The sequence below is a fragment of the Pyrus communis genome, chromosome 9, assembly GCF_041283825.1.
Source record: "Pyrus communis isolate YQ-2024b chromosome 9, ASM4128382v1, whole genome shotgun sequence".
In the NCBI taxonomy this organism is placed as follows: Eukaryota; Viridiplantae; Streptophyta; class Magnoliopsida; order Rosales; family Rosaceae; genus Pyrus; species Pyrus communis.
The window spans coordinates 702,099-725,436 of NC_142573.1; the positions used below are offsets into that span (position 1 = coordinate 702,099).

A 23,338-nucleotide genomic window follows, 5' to 3' on the forward strand; every position below is an offset into this window, starting at 1 on the left:
TCATGAACTCGACTGTTATTGCACATAACTATTATTGTAATTATTGTTGCCTTTGGCATTAACAATCGATTGGCAATGATTTGCTCTTTAGTTTGATTCTAGAAGTGTTTCCTACTAATATTAACGGTTGTTGATGAAATTCTACTAAATATGCATTAAAATTATTCAAAATTTCTGCGTACATTTTACTTGAGCTCATGACCCATGTCCATTAGTTAACCTTCGGGCCTCAGTCTTAGTAAAATCAGTGTTGCTGCTTGAAAAATGCAGTCACTTGACTATACACAATGTCCTTAGCATTCAACCCCATGATGAAATCTGCATGTGCATAATTCTCTATGTACTGAACAGTGAGCTTCCCCACATCGTGAAGTTTTAGACTATCCAGTAAGCGCGCCACGTCACGAAGATCGGAGAGCGAGTCTTGGCCGCCGTAGCTGAGGAACAGAGGAAGGTCATGGGGAATGTTGGAGAGATTGTAAACTGGAGGGTTAAATCCGCCATAATGCATCAAGTTTAAGTCTGGTCTGCCGTAGTTATATTTTGCCAACTTCCCATCTCGTACAGCTGCATGTTAATTTATGTCACAATGGATAACTACTTAAATTGTCTTATTGTCAATTGCATACAATTACGTATTTATATGTTTCATCACGTGACTAATTAATACGTAGCTGTACTCAACTTGTGACACTCGAGAATCTCTCTTTTTAAGGTTGGTAAAAGAACTTACTTTGAGCCAAGTGCACCATGTTCTTGGTGGATGTTGACTGAGGCTCATTCTCCAAGAAGAGATCAATGGTGGAATAATTGAGACAGCAGTTTTTGCCTTCAATCCGATCAATTTAGGAAGGTGATTAGCAATATTGTGTTATAATTATGATAGATGCACCATAATAATTAGAGAAAATAAGAACTGACTAATTATACCAGCAAGTCCTTGTAGTAAGTCATAGCAGTAAACCCATGGATAAGCGCATAGAGCTTTCAGAAATTGAGCCGCTGGGTCCCTGCAATTAGGACAAACCTCAAATTATACCAAGTCGATAGTACTCAAACACCGTCACGTAATATAATCAGTTAACGAGTATAATATAAATGAACAGTGATCATACAGTTTACGTAGTATCATAAATACTTCCGTAATGCAACACACAAATGGGTGGTTAATTTGTCATACTTACCCTTTCAGGTTGAACTCCGCAAGTCCGAAAAGCGTAGTGATCTGTTGAGGAAATCAAGCATTTAAGTAAAATTAGTGACATGTATTAAGACATATACATTGTAATACAAATTAATATGGGGAATCACTGACACAATTATTGACAACTGAAGTACCTCACCAACAAAGGCTTTGGCAGCAGCCACACCAAGTGCAGTGTTCATGTGGCTCAAATAAGCAATGGGGCTTAGCAAGGCTGCTGATTTCATCTGGTCCACCAGTTTCTCTTCTGATAACAATGCCAATACAAATAAAGTTCCCTGCCAAATAAATCAACACATGCTTTTCTTCTCAAAAAAGTTGAAATGTCTTGATTTGAAACTACAAAGATGTGTAAATTTATAGAAGGGGAAATGATTTTTGCGCATTCGCTTTATTGATTTCGTATTAAACTATTCAATTCAATGTTAAAAAATAAGCAGGGCTGCTGGAGTGTGCACTGGTAGAAAATGTATGCAAAAATCAATTCAAACCTATTGGGATGCCTTCGTGACAAATATACCAATCAACCACGCATTATCATAAGTTTTAATCTACACATCTGACAATGAGTGGTTAACTTAAAATACAAATTCGGAAACGATCGTTTCCAAGGCCGTAGCCCAATATTATACAGGATCCCAATCTACAATTATGCACTTATCTCTGATCAATCATCGGTGCCAAAGTACCGATCACCAAATTCACCCATTCCTGGTATGACACGGAACTCTTCATTCAGCGCAACATCGATCTCTGAAGTGACAATCTTCAAAGACGGAAACCGTTTGGAAACACAATGGATTCCTTCAGGGGCCTAAGGCAGATGAAAATAGTAGGGCATTTAAGTCAATGTGTTGTTATCCGTATACAAAATACGCATAATCAACCAGCATCAAGAAAAAACTCACAGAGATAAGGTTTAGGAAAATAATATGCGCTTCAGGAACTCCTTTCTGTATGAGTAGTTCAATCGCCTGGTTAGCAGAGTTACCTACAAGCCATTAAGGTTGATCGTCACTTCTTCGCCATACCACATAACAAAGACTCCTATGCCCAAAAAATGAAAACAAAAAACAAAAACTGGACCGCAGTTTTAAGGTAGCAAAAGCTAACGTGCCATACCAACTGAATTTTCAGACCGTACACTATGCCTCACGACATGCTCTTTCAACGGGAATGGCATCAGACACAAATAAATGATATCTTCCTACCACTGATGTGTATAACAATGAGAAGAAGAAAAAACTAGCGACGAAAATTTTCCTTCAACACCATCAACTAACCAGCTTATGAGAGATTAATGGGATTACCTGTAGCAAGGACTGGATCTAGAAGCAGGACATGACGTTCTGAAATATCCTTTGGAAGTTTCTCGTAGATAAGCTGTTTAAGTTGGAATAGCTCGGTTATACACAAATTTTGTAAGGTTTGAGAGGGATGAGATAGCCATTGGTCAATTTTCTCCTTTAAAATCAAGGTACCTGCTTTCCATTGTCTCCAACACGGTGAATCAGAATCTTTCCAATCTTTATTCCTTTGCAGCATGCACGTAATGCATTTTCCATGCTCTCACCACTGACATAATAAGCAAGGAAAGGTTGTTGGCATGGACAAAGGACTGCCGGACAAATAAAACTTCTAAAATTCAATACCTGACTTAACGCTCACCTTCGAACGATTGAAACCGCACACAGTTTCTTGCAGAAATCCACCCCAGTATATACTGATCCTGGTATATAACAAAAGAAAATTTTCAAAGACTTGCAAAATATTCCTCATTTTGAGGCTATAGTTCAGATGATGCAAATTAAATATGAATCGATGTTTGAGCGAGATTTATCCATTTACTCAAAATAGCATATATCAAAATACACCCCACCCCCTCCATCTAAAGGAAAGTCCATAACTATCCCCAAGCTGAACCGAACAGGCCGCAATCAAGTTATGAAATGAGTATGGGTGAGGTAAGAAGAAATTGTAGACATGTAATCAGCACACCTGTTGGAGTTATTATTTGCTTCTCTGTGAATGGCAAATGGCCAAGGCCGTGCTCCACAACCTGGAGGCCACATCAGAGTATCAGAGAATAGAAGCAGAACTCTGGTAGATTTATGAAATTTGAATAAGGCAGGGAATATAAATTACCAGACGTATTAGCCGATCTGAATAAAATACAAAATCATGTTTCGATATTTCTCGGTCTCGAATCAGTGTATGCATACCTCTTATCTGAAAAATGAGAACAACTAGATTAAAGCCTGTAAGGAGATGAAAGTGAGCAAATAGTCATCTGATTGTAGACTGTTGGGAAAAGCTTTAAGGTTACAAGTCCATCACAATGCAAGTTATACGCTTAATTTACTTGGGTCAGTCAAACAAGAAATCTGATTCACAATGCTTTTCAGAGCTGAAAATTAAAATACTTGAGAAGAACACAAAACGTGCTCAGAAAATGCGGTTTAGAAAGTTTCTCAATTATAAAAACAAGACCCATACGCAAGTAAACTAAAAAAAAGACCCATAACTGATTTGCTATACAATAAATCATTCGTACTCGAGTTGTGAAATCAACAATCAAAGCCAAATACCAAAATCCTAATTCCGGAAAAAGACAGATGGTGAACAATGTGTCTATATAAAAAGAAATCACACGAACACATATGGCATACCTGAAATGTGGACTGAATAACGTACACATTAGGATATATTTTGCAGAGGTCATGCTGACCAAGCTTTGTGCGAATATGTTGCACAATCAAATCAATGGCAACATGATTCTCACCTCCCTGGGGAATGATCACATCAGCATACTTCTTTGATGGGTGAACAAAATCATCAAAAGCAGGTTTGACGAACTTGGCATACTGCACAATACATAATGCCTCAGTGTGATTTCAGGAATGGAAATGATATAATCTCAGCAGAGTTACTAAACAAACTACAAAAAGCCAATCTAGTCTTACCCAACGCTACTAAACAAAATAATGGCTAATCCAACTCCTGTGAAAAGAACAATAAGCCAAGTTTAAATTGGGTCTTACCATTTCAAGAACAGAGTTAATGTCCCTGCCCCTCTCAACCGTGTCTCGTCTTATTCTACGAGCAAGCCTCACGTCAGCATCTATTAACATATGTTAAAAAGTAAGATAAATATTCAGAGAGAGAGAAAGAGCATAACCAAAAGAAAAGGTTAAGGCCTCCTCTTCACACACATACAGAGACTGGCCAAGAAGAGGAAAATTCCATATCAAGACCGCAAGTAACGCTCAAATTTCCACATCAAGTCCGCAAGTAACGCTCAAACTAACATGCCAAGCAAAACAAAACTACGGAAATCTAAACGATGTGATGAGCACAAGGGACCCTAACTGGACAGTAAATATGATGAAAACGGCAAGCATTGCACAAAAGAGATCAGACCTGTATCCACAAAAATCTTCATGTTCATTAGATTGCGGACATGTTGGTCATGGAACACCAGAATTCCTTCCAAGATTATTACATCAGAAGCATTCACCTGACAAAACAGTAAACCATATGCTTTAAAGGGAAGAGAAATGACAATTACAAATCAAAATTGACCTTGAGATGAGCAGTAAAGGTAACATAAAGACAATAATAGAAGTAATATAAGAAGAAGATTATTACGAATAACAATAAATAGTACAGCGTAATCAGTAAGCTATTACATGAAAAACCAGCTAAGTGCTCGTAAGGAAGAAGAAGGAGGAAAACACCTAAATAATTTGAGTACCTGCCGGAAACTATCAGATTTTCGTCTATGTGTCTTAAAATCATAAATTGGAACTTGGACAGATTGCCCGTTCTTTAGCTTTTGAATGCAATCCAAGAGTTGTTCGGTGTCAAAAGCGTCTAAAAAACACAACCAATAGATAATCAGTAAACTATATGAATAATGTTCCTATAGGACATACAAAAGAACCCCAACAAAACATGATTTGTCACTACGTAACTGTCTCATATGCACAGTATAGCACAGCACACAGCCTAATTCCTTAGCTAAAATCAACAACACGAAACTAAATTCGAACTTTAATGGTAAAATGATTACCAGGATGATCAAAATTATACTCATGCACTCGTTCCGATTCCTCGGCCGTCAAACCTCGATAAAATGAATCCTAGAGAATGTCCAAATGAAACTAATCAAAGAATTATACTAAGTATATAGCTTAAGCAACTAACAACAGAAAATCGTACTTGCAGAGAAATAAAAAGGCAAAGTAAGCAACGAGAAGGAGCTGCACAAAGCCCTAACCTGATTGACAAGTACGACACGATGATCGTGAAGCTGCTGGATGATCATGTCGCACACTGTCGTCTTACCGGAAGCCGTACCTCCCGAAACACCTGAGCAATCATCGTAACAACAACGAAATTGAAATTGAAATTGACGAAATTGAATTAAACTTGAAATGCAGTTGCACCTGAGACTGAATCGGATGCAACGGATCAACGAAATGCAAATTGAAATGAAAACGAAGAGCGAGGGAGTGAGGTTACCGATGACGAATGGCTGTTTGGCCGCGTGGGGGTCGGCTGCGAGGTTGGTAGAAGGGCCGGGAGACGAAGAAGGTGGCGGAGAGGAGAGGATGCCGTCGAACCGGAGGCCCGAGAAGTGGGGACCAGAAGCTTTCTCCATCACGTAGTCAATCGTCAACGCGTTCTCCGACATGGTTTCCCACTCTCTCTCTCGCTCTCTGGTTTTGCGTTTCGGAGTGAATGTGGTAAAGAACGAGTCGACGCTGCAATTTAAGTGAAAAACTATGTTAGAGTTTCAGCTTGACAGAGACTGCCGTTTCGTCACCATCAGTCCGGGCGCGCAAGATTCACGCTTTCTTTCTTTTCTCTTTTATATTTATTTTTTATTTTTGGTGAACTGATACTTCAAAATCAGGGCAAAAACCGGGCAAAGATGCCAAAAAAATACAGAGAAAGCTTACAAGGAGGCAAACAATCAAATTAAAACAAAAAACACCAAGTAGTTCTTACTTGATTGTTCGTTGTCAATTATATATATATCTCCTTACTATTCTTGATCGTCGATTGTCAATTATTTTAGTTCTTACGTAAAATTTTTTTGTTAAATTAGGAATATTTTTGTAAAATCATTCCCTTCACTTGAACTAGTAGCTTCTTCTATTTAACAGAGAGTTAAAAAAAAAAAAACTAAAATGATTAATTGTAGACAATCTCATAATCCACTTTTGTCGATTTTAAATCTCAACGATTAAAGTAATGAATTATAATAATCTCAGAGACCATTTTGATTAAAAAGTCAAGAAAATATTCTATGATTTTGTGATAATAATTATTATTGAGAAATGTTACGGTAATTTTTTTATTATATTTGTAAACCAAATGCTATGACGTTTATGATTAAACTACATTTTTAATAAGTTAAAGAATAATTTCAACCATCATCCGCTATATTTTACAGTCTACTAAATATAGTTTAAGAAAATAATTTCGCTAGCATCACTTTTTTTTTATTATTTTTCTGATCTTAGATTGGCACCTAGTAGCTTTATTTTGGCCGATGGTCATTTTCTTTAAGATGTAAATTATCTACTTCTCAGTTCTCACTGTTTATTTTTTATAACAAAAAATAAAAAGAAAGTTAAAATTAAATTCGTTTTCCATTCCGAATTTATTCTGAATTTGTACGACTACTGGTGCTCCGCTTGTTGAAAGTCATGGAATAAGCATCAAACTGAATTACATAGTTCAAATCCTTTGTAGTCTCTCCAGGTCTGAAATGAGTAGATAATTGTAGCTTGCCACGAGATCAGTTGTCCACCTTTTTAAGGGGGAAAAAACTACGTAAGTTGAAGTCCTAGTGAGTTTGGTATAAAGTGAAAATTTTTAGATGGTGAATCTCATATCAGTTAAGAGACTTTATATATGATTATAAAGTTTAATGGTGAAACGTTAACTTGTTTAATAATATCAGAAAGTTAATCTACGTGTTAAGCTTTACGGCTCTTGTGTGCATACATACGTCACCCAATATGTGTTATACTCATGTGTCAAGTTTAAATGGCGACATAAATGAAGCATTCATTTGACCTTTTGCATGGTGTAAGCAATGACTTTAGCTTTATATTTATATAAACTTAGCTATAGTGAATCTTTCTATTATGACGTAATAAGCCATGAATATTGGTTCACCAAATCTCTTACCTACAAGGAAAGTATTAGGAGCCTTTGTATGAATATTGATTCACCAAATCTCTTACCCACAAGGAAAGTATTAGGAGCCTTTGTTCCCTAAACAGCCAAATATTAGCTTTACTTAGGGTCCAAGCAATAGTAATTCACTGAAATCTAACCCTAATCAATTCTTAAATTAACCTTGAAGACCTATTAGACGTTGGTCTTTCAAGTTCAATGGTGTTAAAACTTTGGTGAACAAAGGCAAGAGAACCGTCAGATTCTAAATTTATGTCTAAAACTTATAAGTATAACTAGTAGCAAGCAACCTTTGCATTTGAAACTTTTCATTCTTCAAGTAACACGTGTGTGCTTAGCCTCACAATAACCCAACAATAATGTGGTTTAAATTCGTTTTTGGTGAAAATCAAACCTAAGACCTCTACTTACAATTGAAGAGGAATACCACTAAACCGTAGTACTAAATGATAACTCCGTCCAAATACAAAACAAGGATAGATCATAAATTTCATCCTATTATGGCGAAGAAAAGTATAGAATCTTTTAACTCCATGCAAATATACAACTTCTACTATAGATGAATATCCAAAATCAACAGACTATAAATGATGTACATTGATCCATTCTCATATAATTGTTTGATCTAACGATATTCAGTCTCAAATTTTATTGTATTGAATCACTTAACCCACATTTTACATGTTACTAAGTTTTTATAAAATAATTTATTATCTTTAATTTGAAATATTTTTATTTATTTTATAGAGCAATATATTTACACTAAGAAATAAATATCAGTTCTCGTACAAAAATAATAATTCTGAGTTATTTGAAACCAAAAACAAAACTAATCACAGCCACTTTACTATGATATTCTTTAAAATTCCAATCAACAACAAAACAAAACCAAAAATATTGCTTAATTACAAATCCATCACTGACCATAATTTATCTCCAAAATCGAAGATAAAATCATACGCCCATCGTAGTATTAAGCAGACCCAAAATACTCCAAAACACTAAGTTTAAAACATGGAAAGCAGAAGGGGGACAGATAATGCAGCAATCCCAAACAATGAAGTGACAGAATGCAGGGAAGAAGAAGAAGAAGAAGAAGAAGAAGGAGCTGCTGCAGAAGACGACGGTGAAGAAGGTGCGTTTCCGGCGACAGTAGTGATCTTCATCTTCATGCCCTGGCCGCAGTGGCCTAAAGTGCCACAAGCAAAATATCGTGTGCCGGCCTTGGTCAGTTTCACCACATCATTGCCGCTAGACTTGGAGTCTAGGGCATTGCCGGTGTTGCAGCTCTTGTAGGCGCTCTCGTTTGGTAGCTCCACCACACTATGCAGACCCGAGGTGTACTTAAAAACTGCCAAGAAAGATCAATTATATTGGTTATCATAATATAACACCAAGCACAATGTAATTAGAATTTCATGTTGGAAGGATGAAATAAGCATTTTCTAACAACCAAAAAAAGCGTGTTTGTATGCTTAGTTGAAAGTGCTTTTGGGTAATATAAGTGTTATCTGGAGAAACACTTTTGATAGCTTTTTATGAGTAAAAGTATTTATAATAAACCAGTTGCAGACGGAGAGGTACTATTGCAAACATCTAAATTCTTTGTGCATGCCGTTCGTCGTTTGTTAAAGAACGGATTCTGTATAGATAACACGTCGATACATTTTGCTATTGACAACATTATCAATCTACTAATGGTATCGATGACTTGACCATACTTTATTGAGAAGCCATTATTTACCAAAGAACGGATATCTGTCTAGAAACGAAGTGACAAGTAACTTACCAAGTTGATCACCAACTTTAAATTTCTCGCCGGACGCCCATGAGTTCAAATCTGTGGATTCCTCCCAGCCTTGGCTTCCCCCAACAACATGCTGTGCTGCCAAGGTTTCCTTTGTGAACAAAGCTGCAAAAACCAACACCAACAAAACTGTGTTCGTACGCCCCATTCTCTTGTAATTCTTTCTAGTCTAAATTTGCTCTTAGCTCCTTTCACGGTCTGAGCTTTCCAATGCCTATACAACTATATATATATGCTGTAAAAATATTTATTTGGTAATGTTTGATGAGTTTCACAAGATGAACATTTGATCAAGCGCAGACCAATTTACCAAACTGCCCCAAGAAGCATGAGGTAGTATACTGCAAGTCTGCAACCTAGACAAGGCTTTTGTGTAATTCTGCAGAGAAAACAGGCTGAGTTTGTGAAGTGAGATTAGGTTAAGAATTCAGAGAATTTGGTTTGTCCGCAAAGGAAGGAAGCTTGGAGTTTAAACAAAGATATGTTGGTGATCATATTCACTAGAAGGCTGGTCGTGAGAACTCAATGTTTTACACGCAAATGTCAAAAAATGACAGCTACAAAATGAAGAAAGCACTTTTATTAAAAGTACTTTTGTTAAAAGCACTTTTGTTAGAAATATATCGAAATTTTTATTAGAAACTCAATTGTTTCTTGAGAAAGCATTTGTAAGTGCTTCAAGAAGAGCACATGATGTGATTTCTCTATAAAACGTTTCTATGACACCAAAAGCTTCTATCGTAAAACAATTTTAGCCTCTCAAGAAGCAAAATCGGGCAAATAATCAAAATCACAAGCGGCACCATTTAGACGAACCAAAACTCATGAACTCGACTATTATTGCACATAACTATTATTGTAATTATTGTTGCCTTTGGCATTAACAATCGATTGGCAATGATTTGCCCTTTAGTTTGATTCTAGAAGTGTTTCCTACTAATATTAACAGTTGTTGACGAAATTCTACTAAATATGCATTAAAATTATTCACAATTTCTGGGTACATTTTACTTGAGCTCATGACCCATGTCCATTAGTTAACCTTCGGGCCTCAGTCTTAGTAAAATCGGTGTTGCTGCTTGAAAAATGCAGTCACTTGATTATACACAATGTCCTTAGCATTCAACCCCATGATGAAATCTGCATGTGCATAATTCTCTATGTACTGAACAGTGAGCTTCCCCACATCGTGAAGTTTTAGACTATCCAGTAAGCGCGCCACGTCGCGAAGATCGGAGAGCGCGTCTTGGCCGCCGTAGCTGAGGAACAGAGGAAGGTCATGGGGAATGTTGGAGAGGTTGTAAACTGGAGGGTTAAATCCGCCATAATGCATCAAGTTTAAGTCTGGTCTGCCGTAGTTATATTTTGCCAACTTCCCATCTCGTACGGCTGCAAGTTAATTTATGTCACAATGGATAACTACTTAAATTGTCTTATTGTCAATTGCATAGAATTACGTATCTATATGTTTCATCACGTGACTAATTAACACGTAGCCATACTCAACTTGTGACACTCGAGAACCTCTCTTTTAAGATTGGTGAAAGAACTTACTTTGAGCCAAGTGCACCATGTTCTTGGTGGATGTTGACTGAGGCTCATTCTCCAAGAAGAGATCAATGGTGGAAGAATTGAGACAGCAGTTTTTGCCTTAAATCAGATCAATTTAGGAAGGTGATTAGCAATATTGTGTTATAATTATGATAGATGCACTATAATAATTAGAGATGATAAGAACTGACTAATTATACCAGTAACTGCTTGTAGTAAGTCATAGCAGTAAACTCCTGGATAAGCACATAGAGCTTTCAGAAATTCAGCCACTGGGTCCCTGCAATTAGGACAAACTTCAGATTATACCAAGTCGATAGTACCCAAACATCGTCACGTAATATAATCAGTTAACCAGTATAATATAAATGAACAGCGATCATACACTTTACGTAGTATCATAAATACTTCCGTAATGCAACACACAAACAGGTGATTAATTTGTCATTCTTACCCTTTCGGGTTGAACTCCGCAAGTCCGAAAAGTGTAGTGATCTGTTGAGGAAATCAAGCATTTAAGTAATTAGTCACATGTATTAAGACATAAACATTGTATTACAAATTAATATTGGGAATCATTGACACAATTATTGACAACTGAAATACCTCACCAACAAAGGCTTTGGCAGCAGCCACACCAAGTGCAGTGTTCATGTGGCTCAAATAAGCAATGGGGCTTAGCAAGGCTGCTGATTTCATCTGGTCCACCAGTTTCCCTTCTGATAACGATGCCAATACAAATAAAGTTCCCTGCCAAACAAATCAACACATGTTTTTCTTCTCAAAAAAGTTGAAATGTCTTGATTTGAAACTACAAAGATGCGTAAATTTACAGAAAGGGAAATGATTTTTGCGCATTCGCTTGACTGATTTCGTATTAAACTATTCAATTCAATGTTAAAAAATAAGCAGGGCTGCTGGAGTGTGCACTGGTAGAAAATGTGTGCGAAAATCAATTCAAACCTATCGGGATGCCATTGTGCCAACATCTCAATCAACCACGCATTATCATAAGTTTTAACCTACACATCTGACAATGAGTGGTTAACTTAAAATACGATTTTGTTTGTTTTGAAGTGTTTTTAAAATGGTTGAAAACACTTTTGGTGCAAATGTTTTTTGAACCAATCTTTAGTAAAAATGCACGTGAATCCTGAAAAAAAAAAAAACACTTCAAGTAATTTTTGAATCCAAAATCACTTTCTCTAAAAAAACACTTTTAGTCACTTTAAAAGCACTTCCAAATAAGCCAGCAATATTCATAAAAGTTTTTATATTTCTCAAAGGTGCATTTACGGAACAAATATATTGATTCTCACCATGGAATGGCCAACATAATTGATCTTCTGTCCTGCCTTGCCATACACGAAATCAAACACTGCTGGTAGATCAAAAGCCGCCAGTTCATCCCAAGACCAATTCCAAAATTTCTGCCATTGTCACAAATCACAACTCATTAAGCTAATTGCTATTAAAATCCAGAAAAAAAAAAAAAAAAAAAAAAAAAAAAAAAAAAAACAGATATTTAATCCTGAATTATAAAAAATAAAGTGCATATAAGATCGGACCGGATCGCGGGGATCCATGGAAGTATGTCGCCTGCTGAACCTGGTCCCTCTGGTGTTAGCAATCCACACATCAAATCCGTCGTCCGCCAGAATCAACGGCAGATTTCTGTCCGGAGAATTCAAGAGCCAGGTGACTCCATCCTGCATTCACATACACAATATAGAAACCCACCAATAAAGATATATTTGACAAAGACTCCCTAGCTTTCAGGTTGAGAGATTTAAACTCGGATGTCCTAAAACTTCAAATAGACGACTCCTAATCATGTCGAAATTGATAAGTGTCCCCAACTTGCATCTCCTCACCTACTTAGCACAAGTATTAACGTTTATCGCAAAATATCTTAATACATAACAACAAGTAGTACACTTATTAGTTAAAACAGGTCTAACTTATATCTGCATACGTTACACCTCAACTTCAATAAAGTCAATATTAAGCAGTGTATTAAAAGCGTGAGGCGTGAGCAAGGCGTCCGAGGGATAGCCTAGTCTAGGCGTGAGGCAAAGCCTCACAAGACCTAAATTTTTTAATATATACACTGAGCATACACATATATTATATTAAAAAAGAAGAAGATTATTAATCAATAATCATCCTGATCACACACATATATTATAAATACATATACACACATATATATACATATTATATATATATATATATATATAAAATAGAGGATGAAAAGCATAATGAGCACACATATAACAATGCATGTAGACGGCGCACACATCCTTTATATAAAAAAATAAAAATCGAAAAACAAGGCAGAGAGATGATAGTGCAATAAATAGATATGAGGTAGTTAAAACCCTACCCAAAATTTGGATTTGAGAGTATTATAAAAAATTAAAAAAATTAAAAAATTAAAATCCCCTGAGGCACGCCTAGGTGGCACCTTCTGCCCACTCCCTCAAAATAAAGGTATCAACCCTCAAACTCAGCCTCACAGGACGCCTAAGCGCACCTTGATGCGAGCCTTTTAAAACATTGATATTAAGAGAAACAAATGCTGGAATCTTGAATTATGCACCGTTGGATTTATGCGTGAGGCGGTGCATGATTTTTTGGACAGCTTCTGTTCTGATGGTCCTTTTTGCCTCCTCATAAGAATCCAATCAGATTCAGAGCCACTTCTTGAAACTTTAAATTTGATTTTTTGTAATTTGACGATGAGTTACCTCCAAACATTTGAATCTTGTTTACGTGGCATGTCCTCTTGTAACTTACGTGGAAGTTTCATATTTTAAACGACTTTATCTATGAAAATGGTTATCTGCACTCTAAATTTTTTATTTTACATTTTTAATTTTTTATATATTGAAAAAAAAAATACACTTATGAAGAATGTAAAATGAAAATTTTTGAATGCCAATAACACTTCTCTTATTTATTTATAATATTTGACAAAAAAAAATTTATCAAAAATATGTGACAATTACCAACAAAAATTTCTAATTATCTGACTTAACTCACGTCTACGTACATAACAATATAACATAATGCGTTAATCATTCTTACGTTGTCCCTTAATTTCCCTTTTTGACTTTTGCCCGTAACGATCTATCTAAAGCAACTTTCGGTGCATTTCTCATAATTTGAAATTGTGGTGGTGGAACGAAAAGGCAAACTTTAATCAATATATGCCATAATGATTCTTCATCAAAGACGCAGAGCATAGTTAAACGTAAACAGGAGCAAAATTTTGCGTCCTAATTGCGAGATAAGAAAGATACTAATGAGAGATCGTACCTTAATTGTACATAAGAATTCCCGTAAACCGGACAAAATCATGCGTATCAACGAGGATGTCAGGAGAAAACTTACCACAAGGACACCATGCTGAATTAAGACCGGTGGCTTCTTAATCCCGCCGCCGCTGCCGCCACCACTGCCTTTCCCGCGACCTTCCGGAATCCTTTGCACACTCAATATATAACCATCTTGAGTTGTCACCTGAACAAAAGTGCAGCCACTATTAACTAAAGTTAAGCCACTAAACTATATATTATCTGCAATATTGGCTTAATTAATTAGTTCAAGTCTTACGTCAAACTCCTGACATGGGTAGCCGTACACAACCACCGACGACGCGCATATACCAACTGTCGGGGCGGCCGCAGCACCGTGTTTGCGGCCGAATAGTGAATCCCAAGTGGAGCCGTGCGCTCGATGAGGTGAAAGTGCTGCAAGCGATAGTAGGAAGCAGAAGCTCGCCCAGACTGCTGCCATAACAAACTGAGTTAGTCTAATTCTATAAAACCGCTTTCCTTTCGCCTAAAAAAAGTTGAAGAAAAGTTGCCTGCTTTCAGGGATTATATAGCTGAAGAAAAAGGGAGGCAGAACAGAGTGGGAAAACGAGTTGTACCTTTTTCTTTTTTCCTAATTTCCAGCTTAGCTGACTACTAGTGAGATATGATGTTGGCTTGAAGCGGAGAAAATGTTAGTGTGTCGAAAGCATACGATCGGTACATTAAGTATCATAATAATATAATTAGTTGAATTTTCTTTTTTTTTCAAAATTTTAATTGATTTTGTTATTACACTTAATTTATCGGGTTATGTTTACGTTCTTTTCAATGATGTGGCATTGTAGGTCACTTCTGGACTTTCCTTTCCTTACCATCAAGAAACTGATCGTGTAAAATACATAGGATATGAGATTGGCCACCCTTGCAAGCAAATAAAGAATTTTAGCTGGAATGTTGGGAGAGGGATCCGGATCCCTTTCATCAAATCCTATTAATCAACAAATCTAGACTTTTGAAATTTGATCAAACGGCTAAAGTTAGGGAAATTTTATTTGAATCCATATAACCTTTTTTTACACCCAACTTAAACTTCAAATGTGAATTGTCTTTTATATCCTATTGCATAATTATCATCAAGTACAAGATGAAATTAACAATCAAATCAAAATTTATCAATAAACCCACCTCATAATTAAACCCTACCATCACACAATATTTATCTCACGTTCATTCTATCTAAAACCTTAAAATGCTTTCATAGAGAAAAACTATTTTTTACTCATAGATGGTGATTTTGAAGTTTTAAATTTTCCAACTAAGATATGAATCGATTTATTCAAAAAAAAAAAAAATCATTTGATATATATATATATATATTTTTTTTTAAGAACTTAGGAACAAAATCAGCACCTTTTCCATGATGCTTGCATAGAAGAGACTATTTTTTTTCCATGGTAAATGCCTCAACGTCTGCAGCAGAACGCTCTGCATGAAGTTGATGCCTGCAGCAGGGAATTTGTTCATGTGATACGAAGCATGCAAGAGGATACTAGTAGAAGAAACAAATAAAGAGTGGAATAGTTTCATAAGAGATAAATTCTATTAGATAATGAACCTAGGAACAAATTTGAATCTTTTGGTAGCAGATATAATTGTATTCTACAACATTTTATAAAAGAAATTATATCACAGTTAAGCAAATGTCATTAGAGAGACAAATCTTAAATGAGTTGGAGAACACTGATTTTGTGTTTTTATATTTCAAATGGGTGTAAAGACAAATTTATATATTAAGTTGAGTTTGTGAGGGTAATTTAGGTAGTAAATTTGGGTTAAAAGAGATATTGATAGTTTAATTAAAAATAATATGGGTTTAAACAGTAAGTTGGGTGTAAAGGGTTTAATTAAAATTTCTCTTAAAGTTATTATAACTTTTAAAATGATCTCTGTTTTTAACCGTTTGATTAAATTTTAATAATATTGATTTGTTGATTGGTAAGATTTAATAGAAGAGATCTATAAAGAACTGCAGTTGCTATTTCAATGACAGAGAGCTCTGAACTGGAGATTAGGATGGAGGATTTTATCTTTGGGAAACACAATAATGTGGGCTCCACTACACGATTATGTGAGTACCTAATTAGACCCATCCAAAACTGCAAATATTAAGTGACATTTGTATGGCAGTTCTCACAAATTTCCTTGTGCGGAGATAATGTAGGGCCAAGTAGAATTGACATACAAATGATATAGTTAGGTTGATCTAATGAAGATTTTCTCTAACGCAAATAGATGAAAGAACGTAACATTGAATAAAGTTGCACTCCTAATTTCACAATAGATCGGTTGATCATGTTAGCGAAGTCTAATAATTATATATATTTTTCTCAGTCTTTTGATTGTGATCAAGTGAAGCCTAATAATTACATCATATCTTTCGAAAGTATAGGACAAATGTAAAGCTAGATAGAGTCTAATGTGAATGGTCTCATTTGATTGTGAGAGTTGCCATACAACTTATGGAATTAGGCTATCCTCCTAAAATTTTCCCCAGACGAAATCGACACTGCATGCAAGTTCGGAAGATTAATTTGTCTGTAATCTCAAGGAGGTTCAATCAAATCGTGCGTCAAGAAACATGACAAGTACAAAGTATTGGCTATATTTGTACGTTTGAGTTGGCGTTCTGCAACTGAAAACAAAGTTCTCGTCGTGGAATTCATGTGATGCATGTGGCTTAGGCAACTTTAGAATCAACTGCAGTATCCAAGAACAAGTACATTTCACATTGGAGATGAACAACTTAGCTTAATTAGGATATAATAAGTCATAGAAATGGAAGATTCGCAGAAGCACCAATCTGTTTGTGGCTGTCTAGGTTGTGTAACATTTTATATGTTTTCAGCACACCCGTAGGATAAGGCTCGGTCAGGCAATTTGTTGCACGATTTGTTAATTCAACACGAAATAACATGAATATAATAGGTTTCGAGTCAACCCGTTAACAAGTTAAGTCGTTATCGAGTTACCTTTAAGAACCCAAAAAGATATCGTTTGTCAGATCTAGACATTACGCATGCCAATTTATTGCATAACTCATTAATCAAACGTGAAACGCAACAAACCATTAACAAATTGAGTCGTTATCGGATCACCTGTTAAGAACCCGTTAAGATAATGGATTTGACACGACATGACCCCTTCAAATAATCGAGTATGACACGAAAATGACAAACACAACCCGTTTATCAGACAACACAAAAATGACAAACACGACCCGTTTATCAAGCATTGTTGGCTGTACATTCTCTACACTATATCTTATTAGCATGGACTTCTCTTGAAAGAATTTTTTTTTGTTGCAAATCCATGATAATTGTCTGATATTGCATCACAATAATGGTGATCAAATATTATCTTGTTCAACTCCCAATTATATCTCATGTGAACTCACTTCTATTGTCGAGGATATAGTAGTTGCTAAAGAATAAAAATCTCACATCAAGAAATTAATACAAATTTGGATATGAGTAGCCGCCTCATAGATTTAACATTTTTATAAGTGAGTCGTCGCATGAGTCAGCCTTGCTCGAATCTTCCCTTTAATTAAAGAGAGTAATTTACATAGCACCGCAACACATCGTAATATTCAAGTCATAATAACAACATACTTGTGTAATGTGTCATGTCCACCCCCAATGAGCCCATGCTTCATTGCCTCAACAAAACTCCAACAACCATACAAACTTATCATCTGAAAAAAGATTTGAATTATTGCTCCACCTCGTGCCTTCCGTTGTGGAGTTTTGGCTTTTTATGGCGCACAGTTCTTCCCTTCACATTGACAAGATTGATGAATAAGAATCAAAGCCAGAAATCGAGCCACTTTCTTCTGATTCCACTTTCTATTTGTCAGAGTGGCAAAAAAAAAAAATTATCTTGAGGACTCCTACCAAAGAATCAGTTTATAACTTTTTCACAATGGCTTGAAAAAGGACTCCTTCCCATCTCCTCCACTAAGAGAAAAACTTGTGGGTTCATGTAATCTTGCTCTCAATCTCAATCATCCCGTGATATTTATAAGAGAAAAAGGCTTACATAAAATATAATCGTTTTGTTTTGCGAAAGTTTTTTTCGTTCATTGCATCTAAAAAAACCTTTGTCTATCAAAATCACGGATTCATGTAATCATTTTCTCGATCTTCCTCACCAGACATCTACGAGCGAAAGGGTTGCATGTAACAAAACCGCTCTATACAATTTTTTCTTGTTCATATGAGAGTCAAATGGAACCAAAACAAATATAGGCACAAAATTTCGTGCCCGGCTGTAACGGACAAAGAGAAAACACACCAACCAAAAATGTTGTCCAAAATGGGTTCTCGATCATCTCCCTTGATTTTCATGTTAAGCCCCAAGGCCCGAAAATGAACTATCGGAAAAACAGTCCTCATGTCCGCTTCTCTTGCTTATTTTCTTCTGGAAAGCGATTTCCGAAAACCATAATTATTTTTTGACTTGTAGATTGAATAAATCAAAATAGAATGAATGGGCAAATATGAACATGGATTTTTCTCTCTTTATTAAATATGCAGTAACAAGCTCCCTGCTAAGATTTCAGTTGCGTTGATGGATTCCCATTAGATTTCAGTGCTGCTGCCTCTCCATCCCCAAAATTCTTAATTTCAACATCAACAGCAGCAGCAGCTAGGATCTCTAGCACTTTACAAGACATTGAGGTCGAAGTTTTGCAACTCGAGCGAGTTTTTAACTTCTCAAATTTACACTGTATTACGATATCAGGAAAAATGGTCAAGCTTTATCACCTACAGGAATGGTAGGGCTCATCTTCTTCCTGTGACTCGAGCTGCGGCAAGAAACTAAGCTTGGAAGGCAGCACGGCAAGGCCCTAAATGGTTTCCCCATCTCAATCTCAGTTTGAACGTCTCCATTTGTTGTCCTCTCACTACTACACACGGAATTAGTTCCATTGACAGACTTTGGAGGGAGGTTAAGTGCAGTTGGCGGCTTTACTTCATTGTTCGCGTATTCATCATCTTTGAAGCTCTCCTGAAAAAGTTCAAGTAATTTCTTCTTCTTTTCTGTTGGTGTTGGAGATGGAACAGGAATGGAAACAGGAGTTCTGTTCTCAAAAGGAGTTTTGTTGATTGGAGAGGAACCAGCGGGTAAGTTGTGATGGACGGGAGTGTTGCCGCGAGATGGAGTAAAATCTGCACCGGAGGCCATCAAAGTCACAAAAAGTTCAACACGAAAGCGAACAACAATCCTGCATTTTATGTTTATTGTGGCACAGCTAAACCAACAATCCATTTTCTCATGAACTTTTACATCTAGCTCACCGAAGGGAAGAAACGTAAGGAAAATCACAATGTTGCAAGACAAAATGGCTCGAAGAATTCGACTAGATTCTTACCGCCATTCACACTGTAAAAATCATCTTCACAGTCCGAGTCCAACCACGGCCGGGTATCAAAAAAGGAATCCTCTTTACTACCTGCTCAAGAACAAAAGGAGCTTCAAAATTCTATCCATGAAACAGTCCCAAGTAAATTAGGCTGAACAGAATTAGGGTAAATGTTGTAGCAATTTAATAGAAAGCTTCCAAATGCTTGCCTAAAACATCCATCTGACTAACACCAGCAAACAAATAGAAAATCAAACACAAGTTAATTAGATATAACTAGGTTGGAACAGAAGCAATTAGGTACACCACTTCTAGTAACAACATGAGTCGTTTCAGAACCGTGGATGACACAATGAGATACGAAAGATGCAGAGTTACACCATCTCAATGCACTAGCGACATCTAGGTATCAAACTCATCACGAATATACATCTTCCTCACTTCCGTGAGAGTCAGACTTGAGATATACTCCCACCAAGTAGAGTAAACTACCATTAGGAAAGTGATTTCCGCATACCCCTTTACATTTCGACACAACATTGTTTATGTATCCCCTTTAGATTAAACAAATGAAAAAAGAATAAGGGATGCAAATAAACATGAGCGTGGAGACTTGGAGTAAGAAAAGAGAAGTGTGCAGAAGTCAATTCGCTTACCACTATACCAAACGCTAGTTCGTCTCTAAACACTACACGTTTGGGACAAGGGACGCAAATAAACATGAGCCTGGAGACTTAGAGTAAGAAAAGAGAAGTGTGCGGAAATCATTTCGCCTACCACTATACCAAATGCTAGTTGGCCTCTAAACACTACACATTCCCAAACGTGGCCCATCCATCCCTTAGAGACTATGCTTTAAGCCAAAACTGGCTCTAGTCAATTATCTCATCGATATTCATCACTTTCAAATGAAGGGAAAGCAGAGGGACCACAATCTCAGTAAATTATATGTCATATGAAAAACAACCTAATCCTACTTGCAGCAACAACCGCACACCTACTGAAAGCTCCGTCAGAGAACATTGACTTTCACCGATTCCTTGTGTAATCTGGGCAAACTTAGTGTACTAAAAGTTCACATTTTTCAAGTGACACACAAAATTAAAATTCAAGCTTTTTTTTTTTTTTTTCCCTGCAAAAAACAGGGGCATGATCGAAATGTTTAGGCGTATTTCTAGTCGAATTTGTAAAATACGCGACGGATTCAAAGGTTTCACTCCCGACAAAGATCAACCCAGTTTTAGGCCAAGGAAAGGGATCCCTTCCTCCTAATCCACCAAGTCTGGGATCCCAACAGTTGAAATTTGATCAAACGGCTAAGTTATTATAACTTTTAAAATGAGCCTTGTAACCATTCGATTAAATTTCAATAACCCAAATCATCGAATTTAGTATATTAAGAGGGAGGGATCCGGAAGGAAGGATCCCTCTCCTTAGCCCAAAACACTTGAAGAACAACTCAGTTTTGTGAACATTTTTAGAAATTATTTAAAAAAATATCACATCACCAATTAAATCCACAACCACCTACAAGAAATAAGGGCTATTGTCTTCACTATCTTGAAAGCAATAGAATCATACTTAAAAAGGCAAGTAGATAGATAGTGTCATAAACGTGAAAGCAATTTCTAAAGCTTCTACAAATAAAGGAGGAGAAATCTAATTAAGCTATGACTAAACCCAAAAAATATTAAATAAAAAATAATTAACCAGAAAATGATAAGCAAAAAGGAAAATGATTTTCGAATAATCTTTTTTCTCGTTCTGCACGCATCTTTGCATATTTCTGTTATTTGATTCGCGTACATATACGGTAAAAGAGTATGCGGAAATCACTTCGCACTCAAAGCATAAACCTTTCATATATCTTATAATCCAAAAGATCAAAAACCAAGCATAAGCACATGCTTTATTCTTTCAAAAGAATTTACCTAAGTTTGTGTGAAAATATCCAAAAAACCAAAAGGCAACATTTGATTGGTTTGACCAGAGAAGACCAAAAACTAATTCTTTTTGTAACAAGGTTGGTTTTTTCTTACCGTAGTCCCGGAAGGTGGTGGTGGTGGCGGCGGCGGCGGCACAGAGAGAGGACGACCATTGAGATTTAAGAGGAAGATCGGCGATCTGACGGTCAATATTGGCGGTGAGTTTATCATCCTCGGCTGGGAATGGTGGGATGACGAGCTTATTATCAGTTTTGGACCCGATTGAAAGCCGGAGCTTCATGACGGAATCTGCGTCCTTATGAACCGAAACACATGAACCCATCTCTCTCTCTCTCTCTCTCTATATATATATATATCAGTTTCTATATATTACTCTGGAAACCCAATAGTTTTCTCAGCGCTACTCCGAACACCACACCTTTTAGGCAGAGAGAGTAAAGCAGAAGGGGGGAGGGGGAAGGGGAAGGAGGGCGTTTTTTGGCGTTATGCTTATGGACTTCTGAGTGCCCAGATGCCTTTCTCGCGCGGAGAAAGAGATAGGACTTGAAAGGTAAGTTAAGGCCATATGAGGAGGTGCATTCTACTGTTTGTGTGGAATCGTGGGTTTATAGGGTTGTGGTGCCCCACTGGGGGCTGTTGAGCTTTTCCTCTTTTTTGTATTGGTGGAAATTTGTGGGGCCTGCTGTTTCTCTCGAAGTCAAAGCTGACCGGTGAATCTCTGAATTTTTGGCCCAAGGGTTAAAAAAACTTTTCAACTCCGGAAAAATCTTATCTGCAACACGAACGTCAACGTAATTGTATTTAAAGTTTATCACATATCGTCATTTGATTAATTTACTAATATGAAATGGTGATTTGTTATAAGATGTGATAGTGTTATTTTTTTTTTCTTCAGAATACCATTAGCTATGTTTGTCGTTTCTATTGACAATAAATTTATATGGTTAGAGGACTCTTCTAATCTCTATCAAAACCTCTTTAGTTAGAATTTGGTGTAGTGTATTTGAATTCAATAAATATCGAGTTTTTGTCAAAAAAAAAAAAATCATCTTTGTTATGTATAAATTCTTTTGATGAGAAACGAAGATGAAACATTTAAGGTGATTAAATTGTTTTTGTTTCAACATCGTCAACAAAAATTTTGAGGGAATAAAATCGCTATTTAGTGCTTGAATTATGCTTGAATTTTTCTTTCCTTTAATTACAGTCAAATATACTTATAAAATTGTTGATTAAAAAGGACTTTAAATTGCCATACTAAAAAATGATGGCCACTGGTCAAAAGTTGACTTCAACTACGTCCATGAAAATGCACAATTAGATGTCATTAATTACTACAATAATCACGTTTAAATGAATTATTATGTGCAATGCAATACATATAAATATACATGCATACCAAACTCATCTCAAGCCCAGGATAGTCAAAAGATTTGAGCTGTTCAAAAGAAAGAAATTTGGAGTTTTAGTTTGTATGAAATGAGAATTAATATGATGTTTATAAAATTTAAAATGAGTGACTTAAATTTCTGAATTCATCAACTTCAGACACGAAAGTCTGAAGAGAATTTCTATTTAACAAAGTTGACCGGTATTAGCTGACGATCCAAGGCTTTGAAGGTATTTATTGCCATGCCATCAACTATTGGAAACCTGAACAAAACGAACAGGCAGGGCGAGTGATTTTTCCACATCTATTTTTTATTATTGCACTCATATCATTTGAAATTTTTTTTAATACAATGATATATTTTATACCAAAGAGAATGAGATGTCGGTCTAAATCACATAATGAGTAATATAATTTGTTATTGAAATTTTCATCCATGAAATACGAACAGGCATACTGAAAAAAGAAAGGTTTTGAAAGAA

At 36.2% G+C, this 23,338-nt stretch overlaps 5 protein-coding genes across 5 annotated transcripts; all 5 read right to left on the reverse strand.

Moving 5' to 3' along the window:
- Nucleotides 1-1,565, reverse strand: LOC137740966 (triacylglycerol lipase 2-like). The gene is made up of 5 exons (XM_088699718.1): nt 1,339-1,565; nt 1,185-1,225; nt 931-1,010; nt 734-829; nt 1-567 (listed from the first exon to the last, which is right to left on the reverse strand). Exons 1-5 carry the CDS (start codon nt 1,429-1,431, stop codon nt 245-247), a joined length of 633 nt encoding a protein of 210 aa, XP_088555844.1. The 5' UTR covers nt 1,432-1,565; the 3' UTR covers nt 1-244.
- A 147-nt stretch (nt 1,566-1,712) lies between these two features.
- LOC137740963 (uridine/cytidine kinase UKL1, chloroplastic) lies at nt 1,713-6,213 on the reverse strand. The gene is made up of 14 exons (XM_068480767.2): nt 5,729-6,213; nt 5,484-5,575; nt 5,277-5,346; nt 4,959-5,077; nt 4,625-4,721; nt 4,246-4,325; nt 3,874-4,068; nt 3,350-3,433; nt 3,203-3,263; nt 2,873-2,933; nt 2,686-2,779; nt 2,515-2,587; nt 2,113-2,195; nt 1,713-2,018 (listed from the first exon to the last, which is right to left on the reverse strand). Exons 1-14 carry the CDS (start codon nt 5,898-5,900, stop codon nt 1,872-1,874), a joined length of 1,428 nt encoding a protein of 475 aa, XP_068336868.2. The 5' UTR covers nt 5,901-6,213; the 3' UTR covers nt 1,713-1,871.
- A 2,030-nt stretch (nt 6,214-8,243) lies between these two features.
- On the reverse strand, nt 8,244-9,483 carry LOC137738873 (basic blue protein-like). The gene is made up of 2 exons (XM_068478344.2): nt 9,207-9,483; nt 8,244-8,768 (listed from the first exon to the last, which is right to left on the reverse strand). Exons 1-2 carry the CDS (start codon nt 9,370-9,372, stop codon nt 8,425-8,427), a joined length of 510 nt encoding a protein of 169 aa, XP_068334445.2. The 5' UTR covers nt 9,373-9,483; the 3' UTR covers nt 8,244-8,424.
- Nucleotides 9,484-10,173: 690 nt separating this feature from the next.
- LOC137740967 (triacylglycerol lipase 2) lies at nt 10,174-14,639 on the reverse strand. The gene is made up of 9 exons (XM_068480769.2): nt 14,394-14,639; nt 14,172-14,300; nt 12,344-12,484; nt 12,095-12,205; nt 11,382-11,525; nt 11,230-11,270; nt 10,976-11,055; nt 10,779-10,874; nt 10,174-10,613 (listed from the first exon to the last, which is right to left on the reverse strand). Exons 1-9 carry the CDS (start codon nt 14,574-14,576, stop codon nt 10,282-10,284), a joined length of 1,257 nt encoding a protein of 418 aa, XP_068336870.2. The 5' UTR covers nt 14,577-14,639; the 3' UTR covers nt 10,174-10,281.
- A 4,001-nt stretch (nt 14,640-18,640) lies between these two features.
- LOC137739362 (uncharacterized protein At3g27210) lies at nt 18,641-22,047 on the reverse strand. The gene is made up of 3 exons (XM_068478925.2): nt 21,560-22,047; nt 19,530-19,610; nt 18,641-19,326 (listed from the first exon to the last, which is right to left on the reverse strand). Exons 1-3 carry the CDS (start codon nt 21,786-21,788, stop codon nt 18,908-18,910), a joined length of 729 nt encoding a protein of 242 aa, XP_068335026.2. The 5' UTR covers nt 21,789-22,047; the 3' UTR covers nt 18,641-18,907.
- Between the last annotated feature and the right edge of the window lie 1,291 nt (nt 22,048-23,338).

Excerpts from the sequence above, each read along its gene's own strand:
- LOC137740966 (XM_088699718.1), bottom strand. The coding sequence starts at position 1,431 with ATGAAATCAGCAGCCTTGCTAAGCCCCATTGCTTATTTGAGCCACATG. Across the intron at positions 830-930 it reads CTTACTACAAGGACTTGCTG|GCAAAAACTGCTGTCTCAAT; the intron begins GTATAATTAGTC and ends ATCGGATTGAAG. Across the intron at positions 568-733 it reads CATGGTGCACTTGGCTCAAA|CTGTACGAGATGGGAAGTTG; the intron begins GTAAGTTCTTTT and ends ATTAACATGCAG.
- LOC137740963 (XM_068480767.2), bottom strand. The coding sequence starts at position 5,900 with ATGTCGGAGAACGCGTTGACGATTGACTACGTGATGGAGAAAGCTTCT. Across the intron at positions 5,078-5,276 it reads GTATAATTTTGATCATCCTG|ACGCTTTTGACACCGAACAA; the intron begins GTAATCATTTTA and ends TGTGTTTTTTAG. Across the intron at positions 3,434-3,873 it reads TTATTCAGTCCACATTTCAG|ATAAGAGGTATGCATACACT; the intron begins GTATGCCATATG and ends CTCATTTTTCAG.
- LOC137738873 (XM_068478344.2), bottom strand. The coding sequence starts at position 9,372 with ATGGGGCGTACGAACACAGTTTTGTTGGTGTTGGTTTTTGCAGCTTTG. Across the intron at positions 8,769-9,206 it reads TAAAGTTGGTGATCAACTTG|TTTTTAAGTACACCTCGGGT; the intron begins GTAAGTTACTTG and ends CTTTCTTGGCAG.
- LOC137740967 (XM_068480769.2), bottom strand. The coding sequence starts at position 14,576 with ATGGCAGCAGTCTGGGCGAGCTTCTGCTTCCTACTATCGCTTGCAGCA. Across the intron at positions 11,056-11,229 it reads GCGGAGTTCAACCCGAAAGG|GGACCCAGTGGCTGAATTTC; the intron begins GTAAGAATGACA and ends TCCTAATTGCAG. Across the intron at positions 10,875-10,975 it reads CTTACTACAAGCAGTTACTG|GCAAAAACTGCTGTCTCAAT; the intron begins GTATAATTAGTC and ends ATCTGATTTAAG.
- LOC137739362 (XM_068478925.2), bottom strand. The coding sequence starts at position 21,788 with ATGGGTTCATGTGTTTCGGTTCATAAGGACGCAGATTCCGTCATGAAG. Across the intron at positions 19,611-21,559 it reads CACCACCTTCCGGGACTACG|GTAGTAAAGAGGATTCCTTT; the intron begins GTAAGAAAAAAC and ends GTTCTTGAGCAG. Across the intron at positions 19,327-19,529 it reads TTTTTACAGTGTGAATGGCG|ATTTTACTCCATCTCGCGGC; the intron begins GTAAGAATCTAG and ends CCTCCGGTGCAG.